General features: G+C 37.6%; 1 protein-coding gene across 3 annotated transcripts in view; it reads left to right on the plus strand.

Annotated features, from left to right (window-relative positions):
• Positions 1-16,469, plus strand: part of Tasp1 (taspase 1) — a 199,189-nt gene that overhangs the window by 73,374 nt on the left and 109,346 nt on the right. For 2 of the 3 annotated variants that reach the window (XM_070006733.1, XM_070006734.1), the window contains exon 9: positions 11,276-11,395. The exons of the other annotated variant lie outside the window; for it this stretch is intronic. In XM_070006733.1, the coding sequence (XP_069862834.1) occupies positions 11,276-11,395 (120 nt within the window). The remainder of the gene's footprint in view (positions 1-11,275; positions 11,396-16,469) is intronic. 3 annotated transcript variants of the gene reach the window in all.

Below are 16,469 nucleotides of genomic sequence, written 5' to 3' on the forward strand. Positions count from 1 at the left end.
AGGGAGAAGTGCTTTTTTGTTTTTTGTTTTTCCTTTTTGTGCTGATCTGGGGGCTTGAACTCAGGGCCTGCATGCTGTCCCTGAGTTTTTGCTCAAGGCTACCACTCTACCACTTAAGGTACAATTCCACTTCTGGAGGTAAGAGTCTCATGGATTTTCCTGCCAAGCTGGCTTCAAATCACAAGCCTCAGATCTCAGCCTCCTGAGTAGCTAGGATTTCAGCTGTGAGCAAGAATGCTTGGCAAGGAAGAGTTATTATTATTATTTTTTTATTGCTCTCAGGTATATGGAATTCACCAGCAAATCACCTTGAGAACCACACATAGGCTTTGAGTGCTGTTTTCACTAGAGGTTCTGGCCTCATGCAACCTTCAGCTTTCCTCATTCAATACCTCTTATTTTTTAACCCCTGCCCCTAACATTCTCATCAGCAAATCATTATTGGATATTTTTTTAAAGCTTTGTATAAAGGTGGGTACTGTTAGCATGCCTTTATAATCCTATATAATTGCACTCAGGAGGCTGAGATCTGAGGATCGCGGTTCAAAGTCAGTCCAGGCAGGAAAGTTCATAAGACTCTTATTTCCTATTAACTAGAAAAGCTAGAAGTAGAGCTGTGGCACAAGTGGTAGAATGCTAGCCTTGAGCAAAAATAGTCCAGGTCAGTGCCCAGGCCCTAGTTCAAGCCCCAGGACTTATACATACACATAAAAACCCAAACAATATAAATAAGGTTTTGGGAATAATAAAACATATGGCATTTAGGCCCTACCTTTTATGTATTGGGCTCAGTACAGTCAAACAATTAAAGGAAACAGTGCCATTTGATATACTAAAATAGTAAGACTATACTAAAATAGTAAGACTATTGAAGAGAGCAACAAGAATGAACTGGATAAAGAAGCCACTCTTAGTTTTGCTGTGTTTCTCTTGGCAGGGTTCATGGAAAGGGAGGAATTTAACTGGGGAGAGAAGATGAAAGATTTAGGTTCAGAGGCCTGTAAATGGATGAGCTTGGTTGCACCACAGGATTTCTGCAGGAAAGAGGTGGCTAGGAGAAGACTAAGACTTACTGGCAGTATATGATCTATTTTAAGGTATTAGAAAACAATATATATAGCACATAAAACTACACTTTGCTCTTCAAACTCAACTCTGGCTTTTTGTAATTCTCAATGGGGAAATGTCAGTTGATAAGATTAAACTGTCCACAGAATGTAGCAAACTAAAATTCCCTATAGAGAAATTAAGTCAATAGCCAGAGTGCTCTCTGACCATCTTGCTACTTTTATTTTGTACTAACTGTACTTAGGAATAAGAAGTATGTTTTAAAATCTATGTGAATGGAGCCTATCCTGGTGGCTATTTGCATTAATGCAGGCTTTTAAGTATTACATATCTCTGAATTTGAATGACATTAGATTTTTTAAAAATATATATTACTTGTATCCTAGAATCTACTTAACTCCTTTTCTGTTACTTCAGTTTTTTGATTCATCTTTACTTTCCAGTAAGATTTTCTCTTTTTCTGAGATGGAGTCTTATTATATAGTCAAATGTGGTTTTAAAGGTCTTCATTTCTCAACCTCTTGAGTGTTGGTATTACAGTCATGAACCAATATCATTGGCTCTAATAAGATTTAATCTGTTGAGGCACAAAAATGAGAAAGAGTCCATAGGCATTTTTGTTTCCTTTTTGCTTCCAAATATGCTTATCTTTATTTATTTGTTAAATATTTATGATTTTGAATGGCAATTCACAATTTTGTATGTATGGCTCATGACCAAATAGAAAAATATTAAAAAACTTCCTATCAAGTAAAGCATCTTTTTAATATACTATTAAATTAGTATCAAATAATACTCTTCTATGTGGAGAGGGTCAGGTCCAATTCAAATTAGGTTAAGTGACCCATCCTAATTGTCACGGTGTTTCATTGGTGGGAATAAAATCCAGATTGTCCTGTTACCTTCTAGTCCTTTATCTGTTATTCCCCACTGCTTTAAGACATAGTTCAAAGGCCAGCAGAGCTCTGGCATTTAAAAGAAAAAGTGTAATTTTATCCAGGGAAGGTAAATGTATGCCGTAAAATGAAAGAAAGACCAGAGGTCCAGACCATGGCCAGGTGTTCCTGGAAAGAGCTAAATTGGACAACTAAATTGAAAAAGGTTGCCTGCTCTTATAAAGAGAGTTGTTGCTGTTTATTTAATTAGCAAAGTCTTAGCTTGTTTATTTATGTGTTTTAAAGATTTGGCCAGGTATTGAATTTATATCCTGTTAGTATGTTGGTAGCTTTGTCATGCTATCTCTGTCATGAAGTAGTATGATACACATGTCTCTATGAATTAAAATTCCAAGCAAACTTGATTCTCTCCTTCTCTCATGTATTTCATGTATTTCCCAGATGGTGATGACTGACTATAGTGGAGAAAACAAAATTAAAGTTACAGTATGAATATTACTTACTTATGAACATTAAAACTTGGAGTTGAAGAAAGCAGAATTAGTCAGAAATTAGAAGAGTCCAGTCCACTGACAAATAACCTCAGTGGATAGAAGGTGGTAAACAAGTATTACCAAATAACACACTGAATGTAGAATGTGTGACCAAACTCAGACATAATTTCTTTGTAGATAAAGTGAGAGCCTTAATGTTTAATGGTTAGTGCCACAGAAGTTTATAGACCAAAGGACACACAACACTTTCTGAAATAAAGACCACTCTTTTATTATGAGAAGTTAATCTGGACTTCAGTTTGCTTATTATGGAGACCAGCCAAGGATTTCATAGCAGGAAAATTGCTTCAGGTATGCTAAGTTTAGACCATGTGTACCAATTGAGCAAGATGCTGTTTCAGAGGGTCTGATGTTAGAGATGCTGATGGAATTCCAGTAAAACATTAATTTCATGATATTTGTTATTTGTTGTTTTCTGATGCATGAGGGTCAAGATAAGCCACAAAAGATTTTAGAACAAGTTAATGTGATCTTGGTATGGGAAGAACATCATGTTCTAGGAGTTTAAGGGCACAAAAACCTCCAGGTATGTATAAGTATTTCAGGAAAACTTTCTTGGAGTTATCTCAGGCTGCAGGAGTTGAGGATGGGTGGAATTTTAATATTGTGTATGTATGTGTGTATGTTGGGGATTACGAGTTTGGATGTGACATTTGTCTATGACGTAGTACAAGTGTGGCAGAGATGGCAATTTCTGCTGTTACTGGGGAGATCTTGGGCAAGGAGTAGAAAATGGACAAGAAGGGACAAGCTTTTGCTGAGATTTTAATGATGAAAAATATTGTCTATTGAATTTAATTAATTAATTCAACAAATACTTTCTTATCAGAAACTAATATTACCTATTTTGATTTCTTAAAGTTATGTTATATATCTGGATATATCATAGTATATAAAACATATACATGTATATACATGTATACATACATATGTATAAATTTATCTTTAGTTGTTGGAGGATGGCTAGTTTTATATTCCATGTAGACTTTTCAAATGTTGGTTTAGAATTAGATAACTAGCTGGGTGCCAGTGGCTCACGCCTATAATCTTAGCTAATCAGAAATCTGAGGATCGCAGTTCACAGCCAGCCCACACAAGGAAAGTCCTTGAGACTCATCTCCAATTAACTGCCAGAAAACCAGAAGCGGTGCTGTGGCTCAAGTGGTAGAGTGCTCACCTTGAGCTGAAGAGCTCAGGGACAGCGCCCAGGCCTAGAGTTCAGTCCCCACAAGTGACCAAAAAAAAAAAAAAAAAGTTAGATAACTGACATTAACATTTATCTTAGACAAATAGGAAGACATAATGCATATATCTATCACTGAATTTCAAAACTGCATTCTGGAGTCTTTGTATTGTATAAACATTTTAATAGGATGAATGTAATTTAATGATCTAATTCTTGTCATGCTAAGGAACATGACAGAAATTTTAAATCCTTGACTTTTTTCAACTCTGCTATATCTTACATTTGTTTTCTTTACTCAGTGGTTAATATGATTGACAAGATACATAATAATTAATTAAGCAGCACATGAGTAAGAATGATTTAAAGCTACATAAAAGGTTTGTGATTTTTATTATTGTGTTATCATCTTTTTCTTACCTCACTGTCCATGTACTGAGGCTCTGAAATTGTTCCATTTTGAAGACAAAAATCACCAATTCTTTATTTGAGAGATTGTTTTAAAAACCAGGATTAAGATCATTTTCCTTTCTACCTCTAATGTTGCAAATCTGAGAACAATGGATAGACATTTACCACTTGGAAAACATTGTTCGTAGGTATCTTTAAGTATTTGTAATTGTTCCTGTGGAACTTTCATATGGTATAAATGGTATAAAAGTTAGAATTTTAATAATATGAAATCCCTTGTCTACCTTAAATATAACAGTGAAAATTATTAACTTTTGTTGAGCAATTTAAGATATAAATACAGATTTTCATAAATTTTATTCTTCGTTTTAAATGTTTGGAATGTCTGTAGTACTGCAAAGGCATCCTTCACTTAAGCCATTCCTCCAGGCCTTTTTACTTCAGCTAATTTTTCAGACAGGATATCAAACTTTTTGCCCAGGCTAGCGGAGCATTCCTGTTAAACGGCAACACCAACAGCAACAACAGATGACTGTTTTAAGACTTTTCTTTTTTTTGTCGGTCGTGGGGTTTGAACTCTGGGCTTGGGCGATGTCCCTGTGTCTTCGGCTCAAGGGGTAGAGCGCTCTACCCCTTGAGTCACAGCGCCACTTGCCTGTTTTAAGAATAGACATGTTAAACTGGGTGCCACTGGCTCATGCCTGTGATCCTAGCTGCTGATGAGGCTGAGATCTAAAGATCTCAGTTTGAAGCCAGTCCAGCCAGAAAGTTCATGTGATTCTTATCTCCAGTTAACCAGTAAAAAGTTAGAGGTGGAGCTGTGGCTCAGGTGGTGGAGTGCTAGCCTTGAGAAAAAAAAAGCTCAGGGACTGCTCCCAGTCTCTGAGCTCAGGCCTGTGGACCATTACAAACAAACAAACAAAACAAAACAAAAAAACGAACAGACATGTTGACCATGGTTTACAAGAATCATTGTTTGGGGCTGGGAAGGTGGCTCAGTGGTAGAGCGCTTGCCTTGCATGCCTGAGGCCCTGGGTTCAATTCCCCAGCACCACATAAGCAAAAAGAAAAAAGCCAGAAGTGGAGCTATGGCTCAAGTGGTAGAGCGCTAGCTTTGAGTTGAAGAGCTGAGGGACAGCACCCAGGCCCAGAGTTCAGGCCCCACGACCGGACCCCCCCAAAAAAAAGAATCATTGTTTAAGTTTTAGTCAGCAAAGGATGGTTTTCTTCTTTTCTTTTGGTGCTAGGAATCAAGCCTTGGGCTAGAACCCCTAGCTCCAGGGGGAAAGTGCATGGAATATTCCTATGTCCTTTGAGTATTTTTAGATACTGAAAGAAGAAAAAGCTTTAGGGGGGCATTGTTGTGCTACCATATAGGGCAAAAGTCATCTGCTTTTTCTATTAAACATTTAGAAGGTTATGCTAGTTACATAGCTGTTTTTTATTGTTATTATAAAGGTGTTATACAGAGGGGTTATAGTTTCATAAGTCAGGTAATGAGTACATTTCTTTTTGGACAATGTCACCTATCACCCCTTCCTTTGCTTTCTCCCAATTTTTCCCTCTCATCCCCACCCACAAGTTGAATAGTTTATTTTCAGCATAGTGTCTAGTGAGTACCATTGCTGCAATTGTTCACCCTTTGTCCATCCATTTCTTACACTTAATTAAAGTGTAGTGTAAGAGCTTGTTATATCTTTTATTAAAAGTGTTATTTCCATCTTTATTATTTTATTAGCATAATCCAATGAGACTCCCAATTGCAAGATGTGCTCTTATATTTACAAGGTTTATTCCTGTATTTAGCTACTTGATACTGGAATAATTCTGTACAAAGGAAAGGCTATGTTAATGAGATAAGTGATTGGTACATGGTGTCTTATTTCAGAGTTAGGGAGTAGGTTAAAGGTATACTTTCTGGTGGGAAGTATCTTTGTTTCAAGAGATTTTTCCTTCCTTCCTTCATTCCTTTTTCTTTCCTGTTTGTCTTTCTTCCTTTTTTCTTTCTTTCTTTGATTTCTTTCCTTCCTTCCTTTGTTCTTTTCTTTTCATCCTGCCTTCCTTCCTTCCTTCCTTCCTTCCTTCCTTCCTTCGTTCTTTCCTTCCTTCCTTCCTTCCTTCCTCCTTCTTTCCTTCTTTCTTTCTTTTTTTCTTTCTTTCTTTCCTTCCTTCCTTCCTTCCTTCCTTTCTTCCTTTCTTTTCTTTCTTTCCTTTCTTTTCTTTTTCTTCATCAGTCTTGGGGCTTAAACTTAGGGTGTGTGCACTGACACTTGGTTTTTAAGCTTAAGACTAGCACTCTACTACTGAGTCAAAGCTCCACTTCCCGTTTTTGTTTGTTTGTTTGTTTTTTGGGTTAATTGGAGATAAGAGTCAACATTCCTGCCAGAGCTGGATTGAAACTGAGATTCTCAGAGCTCAGTCTCCTGAGTAACTAGGATTATAGGCGTGAGCCACCAGAACCTGGCTGATTTGTTCCTTTTAAAGTAGTTTATATGTTCTTACTTTTATTATTATTATAATAACTATTAGTCATCTCCTGTTTACAGCAGAGAAATATAAAATTGACTATCAAGTGCTTAGTTACATTGAGAAAATTTTGTTTTCCATATTTGTACTGTTTGCCAATTTAATATAAACATGCCTATTCTGAAGGAAGCTATAGTTTATATAGTTTCTTTTTAGTCAGAGTTTTATCACAGTTAATATGAATACCATGTTTCAGTCTAGGACAATAGGTACATGTGTATCTGTATGGTGCATGCATTTTCAAGTATTTATGGAGTGCAAGAGTATAATAGTGGCTCTATATAGTAACAGTCATTGTGTAGTTTTTAACCTAAGTTTTCATTCCTGTTCAAATGAACTCTGTAAAATTATTATGGCACAAATACCAGTGTTTGTCTTTCACTCAATTTATCTGCACTTCATAAAAATGTTTAAATATTACTTCATCATCCTTAAATTTGCTTTGCAGTGTGTGGAGTCTATGAACTAATTCTTGAATATTTATGAAGTAATTCTGATTTTTGCAGGTGTTGCAGACCCTTAGGAATATATACCTTAATTTGGAACAGAGTTCTCTATTTTCTGTATGATTTTTTATTTTTTAAACTGTGTTAGAGTAAATCCATCAGTTTCCAATCCATTTAGATTGACATTAATTTTGCATCTTTTTATAGTAGTTTAGCTAGACATAAATGTCATACCACAACATCTTGATCAAAATACTAGGGGGAATTATTTTACAGATAATATATATGTATTGTACAGCTATTATATATCACTTCTTTAAAAATTTTGTTTTGAGAGCTGGGAAGGTGGCTCAGTGGTAGAGCGCTTGCCTTGCATGCATAAGGCCCTGGGTTCGATTCCTCAGCACCACATAAGCAAAAACAAAAAAGCCGGAAGTGGCGCTGTGGCTTAAGTGGTAGAGTGCTAGCCTTGAGCTGAAGAGCTGAGGGACAGCGCCCAGGCCCAGAGTTCAGGCCCCATGACCGGACCCAAAAAAAAATTTTTTTTTTGTTTTGTGGAATGCTTGAGTAGGATTAGTAATTTCAGTTTATAAAGAAAAGAATCAATAAGAATATTTTTTTTTTTTGTCGGCCGTGGGGCTTGAACTCTGGGCCTGGGCGCTGTCCCTCAGCTCTTCAGCTCAAGGCGAGCGCTCTACCACTTGAGCTACAGCACCACTTCCGGTTTTCTGGTGGTTTATTGGAGATAGGAGTCTCACGGTCTTTCCTGCCTGGGCTGGCTTTGAACCGCGATTCTCAGATCTCAGCCTCCTGAGTAGCTAGGATTACAGGTGTGAGCCACCGGCGCCCGGCAAAAAAAATTTTTTTTTGGGGGGGGGGGGGGTCCAGTCGTGGGTCCTGAACTCTGGGCCTGGGTGCTGTCCCTCAGCTCTTCAGCTCAAGGCTAGCGCTCTACCACTTGAGCCACAGTGCCACTTCCGGCTTTTTTGTTTTTGCTTATGTGGTGCTGAGGAATCGAACCCAGGGGCCTCAGGCATGCAAGGCAAGCACTCTACCACTGAGCCACCTTCCCAGCCCAAGAATATTCTTAAATAGGTGATTTTAGGGACTGTTAACTTACATTCATGAGGACTTGAGTTCTGTCTTTGGGAAAAAAACTTATCTTCTTTAGTAATACATATATTATTGATTTTACCATCCTACAATGTGTCCTGATATTAAAACATTGAGTGAAAATGTAGAATATACATATATAAATATAAACACATTTATATAAAACACAATTTTTTAATTTATTGATTTAAAAAAGTGACTTTCCTTCAAAGGCCCGTGGATACAGTAGGGAAGCTGTAATTTGATTATTCTTCAAAAATAATTGTCCTTATCAGGATAGAAAAAGATAATAATTTTACATTCCCCTGTACCTGGGCTGGGGAAAAAGTTATGTAAAAGTTTTCCAGAATTTTAAAGCGAAGAATAAGGGACAATGTGTTGGTATATATCCTCAGTAAAATCATGATTTTCCAAAAAATAATCCTTTTTGAAAAAAAAATCTTTTTTTTTTAATTGAGAGAAATTGAGTATATTTGTATGGAAGTTGTTTGTTTCAAAAAAATAAACATGAAGCCAAGCCACTGGTGTAGCTCACTCCTTTAAAACTAACTACGCAGGAGGCTGAGACCTGAAGGATCTTGGTTCAAAGCTAACCTTGGCAGAAAAATCCTTAACACTCCGTGTGTGTGTGTGTGTGTGTGTGTGTGTGTGTGTGTGTGTGTGTGTGTGTGTGTGTGTGTGTGTGTGTGTGTGTGTGTGTGTGTGTGTGTGTGTGTGTGTGTGTGTGTGTGTGTGTGTGTGTGTGTGTGTGTGTGTGTGTGTGTGTGTGTGTGTGTGTCTGCCCGCACACGCCAGTCTTGGGGCTTAAACTCTGGGATGGGTGCTGCCCCTAAACTTTTTCACTTAATGCTAGTTCTCATTCATTTGAGCCACAGCTCCACTTCTGGCTCTTTGATGGTTAAGAGATAAAAATCTCTAAACTCTGGGATGGGTGCTGCCCCTAAACTTTTTCACTTAATGCTAGTTCTCATTCATTTGAGCCACAGCTCCACTTCTGGCTCTTTGATGGTTAAGAGATAAAAATCTCTGATTTTCTTGCCCAGGCTGGTTTGGAAACAGGATTCTCAGATTTCAGCCTCCTGACTAGTTATGATTAAAGGCTAGGATTAAAGTCTTAGGTTCCTAGTCCTTTATTTGTTGTTGCTGTTGTTGTTTATACTAAGGATTAGACTCTTCAGTCAAGTCCTGAACTACTTGAGCTGGACCTCCAGCCCTTTTTGCTTGTGTTTTCCAGATAGTGCCTCTCACTTTTGCCTGGGGCAGGCTTGGATCTTGATCCTACTTCTGCTCTGTAGAAGCTGGGATTACAGGCTTATGCCAGGTGTGGTTGTTCTTTGTACAACCCTTTACTTTGATTCTTAAATTTTAGCTACCAACAAAGATACACTGCTTTATCCAACATGAATGAAAACAACTGGTTTGTTAGCATTTTTCTTGTGTCAGCCTCAAGAGTTACATAAAATCACTTTTGAGAAAAGGAAGTAGAAGACTGGTTCTGAAACTGGAGAGTCATAGCTCTTGCATTACTTTATTCAGTAACTTGTTTTGGAACCATGAGTACGTACATATCATCTTAATCAATTATCAGTGTGTCCGGAATATCTGCTGTATGCAGAGTGATACACAGTGGAGACCCCATTCCTCGGGGAATTTATGGTCAGGATAGGAGCTTGGAAGTTAGGCTTTTGCCATGAGTAGAACAATGATGTTCTGGGATATAACCATGTAGATCCCTTGGTAAGAGATTCCCCCAGGCATGGATAAAAGAGAGGTTAGGAATACAACACTCCTTTTAGTCATTTACTTTTTTTAAAAAAATCAAAGTTAATACTGTCATGGTGTTTCAGTATATTTAAAAGGTGTTAGAATTCAGAGCAAAAAATATTAGTGTATAGGTGTATTTACCTTCTCCTAATAAACTCAATGTAAAATTTCTTAGGACATATTTGATCTCTGATTTTTTTTTTCCCCAAGTGGTTTTAAGGAGAAGTCTTGTTTGTATTCTGTTCCTCATTTTTAAGAACTCCCTTTTACGCCACTCAATTTAGATGGCCCCAAGAGCTCATAGTTCTGGGGCCATGCTAAGAAGTAAAGACAGTCAGTACAAGTGAAACCTAAGCCACAGTGGAGGGGAAGCTACTCTTGTTAAACATGGGATTGCCCCTGATTCTTTCATGCAGCATGGAGTGGGAGTAAGGTTGAGGCCTGGGCTTCCAAGGCATGGCTTGAAAAGCACTTGCCTGCGTCTGTAAATACTCATGACTATTGTTAACCTAAAGACCTACACTAATCCATTACTCTTTTTAAGTATAAGGGTATATTGTCATTAAATATTTTCCCCTCCTTCTGTTAACTTTGATTTTCATACAGTAGTTTGCCTGCTTGGCTTATGTGATTCAGAAACCTTTACAGTAAGGAACAGCTATGTATAGTCACTAAAAATAAAATGTCTTAACACATAAGACCTGACACAAGGTGCAAAGGCATTAGGATGCCTCTCAGGACAGACAGTTTTCAGTCATACAGTTGGCAAGCTTATTAATAATACAGCAAAGAAAGGAATATCCTATAAAGTGACACACAATCAAGGAATTGTGAGAGAAAATGATAGTGTGGTATACTACAAGATTGTAAATCACAATCTCTTCTCTTATTCTGCTGAATATAATTACTCACTGAAGATTGTATATTGTAGGATATATTTTTTGGCTTATTTATGCCACAGATCTTTTCTTTTATACTTTTCCAATCACAAACAATTCCTGCTGTACTGTAATTTGTATTAACATTTTTTTTCTTTTAAAAGGCATGTTAATCTTACTAGAGGAAAACAAGAAAATATTATTAGAGTAAAACAATGGTTCACCCTGTGTTCAGGATTTTTCTAGGGAAAGTTTTTTGTCTTACACAGGATTAAAATGACAACTTGAGAACAGAAAATTTTAGGATATTGTTCAGTATTGCATTTAAAAATACACTCAGCTGTTGTGTTATAATTGTATTGAAAAACCCTGCACAGTCATTCCCAATTGTCTTAGATCAGGCCTGTTGAACATTCATGGCCCTTTTGCTCTATAGGAAAATGATGCAGGCACTTTGGACACAGTGGGTGCTGTAGTTGTGGACCATGAAGGGAACGTTGCTGCTGCAGTCTCTAGTGGAGGATTAGCCTTGAAACATCCAGGGAGAGTGGGACAGGTAAGTAGTTGTAGATTTTAATTCTTTATTTTTGTTTTAACTGGTTGGGGAAGTAAGTTGTGTCATTGAATTGTGGATTTTTTTTTTTTTGGTCCGGTCGTGGGGCCTGAACTCTGGGCCTGGGAGCTGTCCCTCAGCTCTTCAGCTCAAGGCTGTGATCTACCACTTGAGCCACAGCGCCACTTGCAGCTTTTTTCTTTTTGCTTATGTGGTGCTGAGGAATCAAACCCAGGGCCTCATACATGCAAGGCAAGTGTTCTACCACTGAGCCACCTTCCCAGCCCCTGAATTGTGGGTTTTTTTTTTTTTTATTGTGAAAATACTGTACAGAGGAGTTACAATTACATGGGCAAGATAGTGAGTACATTTCTTATCAAGCATTGTAGCTTCCTCCTTTGTTTACCCTTCCCATCCCTTCCCAGCCTCCCTCTACCCCCCCCACCAAATCCTCCCCCCCCCCACCAAAGTTGTAAAGTTTGTTTTCGACATGACAACTTGTACTTAAAGTGTATGTTTATTTATTTATTTTTTTGTCGGTGGTGGGGCTTGAACTCTGGGCTTGGGGGCTGTCCCTGCACTCTTCGCTCCAGGCGAGCACTTTACCACTTGAGCCACAGCACCACTTCCTGAATTGTGGAATTTTAAGTGAGCATTTATTTCAAAATTAAATATGAAGTTTTCTATTCTAGCTCACAGGTTTTAAGTTACTTACAGATTTTTTTTTTCCATATGGGGGAAAAATGATTTTGTATGTGTGTATGTGGGGGTGGGGAGAGGGAGAAAGTGGAGCTAGGGTTTAAACTCAGGGCCTGTGTGCTGGCCTTGAGCTTTTTTGCTTAAATCTAGAGTTCTACTACTTGAACAACAGCTCCACTTTGACTTTTTGCTGGTTAATTATAGATAACAGTCACAAGGACCTTCCTGCCTAGGCTGGCTTTGAACTGAGATCTTCAGATCTCAACCTCCTGAGTAGCTAGGATTACAGACATGAGCCTGTAGTCAATGAAGGCTGCAAACCAATGCAGGCTAACACCATTATTATTTATCTAGTACAAATAAACCAAATATGGTTTCAGAATTCTTTCTTAAATTAAAAATTTTATAGTGATAGGATTCTTAATGATCAACAAGTAATCCTAGTTTTACTATTTTCAACAAGCCAAAGACTAGACATTTAGTATTTTTTGATTTCTATTTTTTTTTTTTTTTGGGGGGGTCCAGTGGTGGGGCCTGAACTCTGGGCCTGGGCGCTGTCCCTCGGCTCTTCAGCTCAAGGCTAGCACTCTACCACTTGAGCCACAGCGCCACTTCTGGCTTTTTTTCTTTTTGTTTATATGGTGCTGAGGAATCAAACCCAGGGCCTCAGGCATGCAAGGCAAGCGCTCTACCACTGAGCCACCTTCCCAGCCCCTGTAAATTTTTTTGTAAATATCACTTTCTAGGACAAAGACTGCCTGTCAATATTACTGCTTTATTTATTTATGTATTTATTTATTTATCTATTTATTTATTGTTGTAAAGATGATGTATAGAGGGGTTACAGTTACATAAATAAGGAAATGAGTACAATTCTTGCTGAACATTGTTTCTCCCTCCCTTGTTTTCTCCCACTTTCCCTTCTCCTTGACTCCCCTCCCCCGCAAGTTGTGAAGTTCATTTCCAGCATAGTGCTTGCAAGTATCACTGCTGTACTGGTTCACCCTTTGTCTTTATCTCACTATTTCTGTGATTCCCCTACCCATCCCTGACTCAGATAAACTTATATACAAGATAGAGGGTACCAAAATAAAAAACAGACAACAGGAGGTATACAAAAGGAAGAAAAAAGAGATAACTGCATACAATACACTGAAATAACAAACAAAACAATAACAAAAACAAACGTGTTGTTAACATATCTTCTAGTTCATTTTGATGACCATCATTTTATAAGGTCATATGTGCACAGCTATTGAGCTATTGTGGTCCTCTGCTAGAATTTTGCTTGCTTTTTAAGGAAGGAAAATGATTTTAGAGTTACACTTTCTATTTTCTCCATTCAAACAACAGCTCTGATGAAGTATTTTAGATGTTTTGTTAGAATAACTAGGATTTCAGATCGTCAACACACTCGAGAAAACCAGCGAGTATCTAATTTATTTGAAATTGCTTATTCCCTGTTCTCTTGAATATCATCTTCAATCTACCTTCCTCTCTCCAATATTTAGGTCTGTAGCAAGAGTGCAGTAATACACATTTGATGCACTAAGTGTCCTGAGTAGGTAGCAACTTGGCATACCTATAGGTTTAATACATATTTGCTCAGTGAATAAATAATTTAATTGGACATTCTCACAGAGTCTTTTAAAGAAGCTACAAGTATTTTCTTGTTGAAAATAAACCCTCAATATTTGGATCTTGCCATACACAAGATGTCTAACTTGTAATGCTTTGTGTCATGCTCATTCGAATAAAAGTTGATGTCTCAGTTGCTTTGGTCTTGGTAGTTAGCCAAAACTTGAAACATTGAATGATTCATGGAAGCCCCCAGTGATGTTCCCTGATTTGCCCTTTAGGTGGACAAGACAATTATAGTCTTGTATCAGGGGGAAGCCAAAAAGAAGAGTAACTAATTTTGTACTGTTCTTTACCTCTTATATAGGGAATTCTTGAACTCATTGTAAAAGCCTGTTTTCTGGGCATGGTGTTTTTCCATATTATAAATCCCTGTGCATTTGTAAAGTCTGGAATAGGAAAATCAGGCTTGGTATATCAGATTTGGATGCTCAGGTGGAGAAGGAGAGGGAAAAGCCAGGAAAATTGCCTTCATTATATTGTAGTTCTATGACTTTTTCACTGTTTGTTTGGTTAGTTTTGGACTGTGTTAGTAAGGTATAACATCTAACAGTCTTGAGGTTACTCTGCTATCACACACGGTACTGTCCTGGAAAAAAGTACTTCAGTAAATTTATGTGTTGATTTGCTCCATTTATACAACTTGTAGAGCTGAAAAATCAGGAAAGGGTACGTGTGTGTATATATTTATATGTATATATGTATATATATATATATATATATATATATATATATATACATATAAAGAAAGGGTATGCAGGAGAGACGTCAAAGTCCTTACAAAAAAGTAGATTTGCTTACTTAGATCATATTACTGGGTAAAGAAGACATAATAAACCTGCAAGTATGAAAGATCTGTTGAGAGGTAGAGAGCAGTTTTTGTCAATCAGAAAAAAATAAAGCAAAATACAAAAGAAAAATTTCAAAGGCTAATTGCTTTTTAAAGTATACCAAATTGAGCTACTTTTCAATGTACTTTTAAAATGAACTATTTGAAATTTTTAACATATTACCCTACTTTAGAAATGCCGTAGTAGTACAGATGGCTAAATGCCAATTTGAATTAGAATTTAATTGGTTTTTGGTTTATTATTACAAAATTTACAGCTGGTACACTAAAGGGGAATTACTGTGTTTTTTTCCCCCATTCAACCTTCATTCTACCGATATGAAAACATGCAGTTGACTTCATTGATTAGGTGTGTGAGCTGTAGATTCAGGATAACCTTTATTCTAATCCCATCTTCCTACTTACTATTCCCCTTACTTTGAATATTTACTTCACAAATGTAAAATGAGGATCCTAGCTACTTTACCAACCTGTCAAAATAAAATGACACAATGTGTTTCACTACATGTCATAGTTAATAATCATAACATTTGCCCCTGTGGTTTATTAAGCATTTGCTGTATGCATCAGGAGCAATAAGTTAAGTGGTCCTATGACAGTACCCTAGATGGGTATTTTTATTATCCTCATTTTATAAAAAAAGGAAACAATGGCCCAGAGAAAGTTTAAGAAATATCATTTGTGTAAGCTACTTTTGCTACTGGATATTTCCTTTAATAAAAATTTCACTGCCAAAAGAAAGAAGCTTCTAATACTATTTTAAAAGCCTGCTTAAAGTTGCTCTATTTTACCCAAAGATGTGGTTAAGAGAGACTAAGCTCCGATTCTTTGTTTTATCTTACTATGACTATCTTATCCTAACCAATTTCCGAAGGAAGACAAGTGTAGGTCATGAAATTAAAAGAGGATGTCATAAAGGAAGACAGAGTACACAAATGATAAGCATCAATGTTCTTCTTAGGAAGAGGACTTCCTCTGGCTTTATGATATCTCTCTCTCTGTGTGTGTGTGTGTGTGTGTGTGTTTTCTTGATCAAGGTTTTGTAGAGAATGGAGAAGATGATATACAGATGTCTGAGAGAGGTTCTTCCACTAAGATTGTAAGTTCTTTGACACTAGTTGACTTGGCATCTGTCCCCAGAGTACTACTTAATGGCTGATCATCTAAGTCTGCCAGTTTTAGTGTTGAGTCACTTCTGAAGGGCTTTTAGTTTCTACCATTACCAGCAGTATTTGGCCACAAAACTAAGGTATATGTTACAGGATAGTCTTTTCTTTTTGGAAATACTGAAAATTAAACTCAAGGCCTAAACTTGCTAGTCAAGCTCTCCACTACTTGAGTCGTGTTTCCTCACGTTTTTAGTTTTTAGGGTTTTCAGATTGAGTCTTTGTTTTGCCTGGTCTGGCTTCCATCTTACCTTCCATCTTCTGCATAGCTAGTACCACAGGTGTGCACCATAATACATGTGTGTGTGTGTGTGTGTGTGTGTGTGTGTGTGTGTGTGTGTGTGTGTGTGTGTCTTTCTCTCTCCCCTCTCCCTCCCTCCCTCCCCCTCCCTCCCCCTCCCTCCCTCCATCCTTTCCTCCCTTCCTCCCTTCCTGCCTTCCTGCCTTCCTGCCTTTCCTGAGGCAGTAAGTACTAAGGTCCTTGTGGTTCAAAGCCAGCCCAGGCAGGAACATCTGTGAAACTCTTATCTCCAATAAACCACCAGAAAACCGGAAGTGGCGCTGTAGCTCAAGTGGTAGAGTGTTAACCTTGAGCTGAAGAGCTGAGGGACAGCACTCAGGCCCAGAGTTCAAGCCCCATGACAGACAAAAAATAAATAGAGTATCATAGAAAGCTGAAATCTTATGTGGTTGCTGTTTCTAATCTTTGTAATATGTTCCTCTG

Source organism: Dipodomys merriami, unplaced genomic scaffold, assembly GCF_024711535.1.
Source record: "Dipodomys merriami isolate MVZ:Mamm:240054 unplaced genomic scaffold, mDipMer1.0.p SCAF_7, whole genome shotgun sequence".
In the NCBI taxonomy this organism is placed as follows: Eukaryota; Metazoa; Chordata; class Mammalia; order Rodentia; family Heteromyidae; genus Dipodomys; species Dipodomys merriami.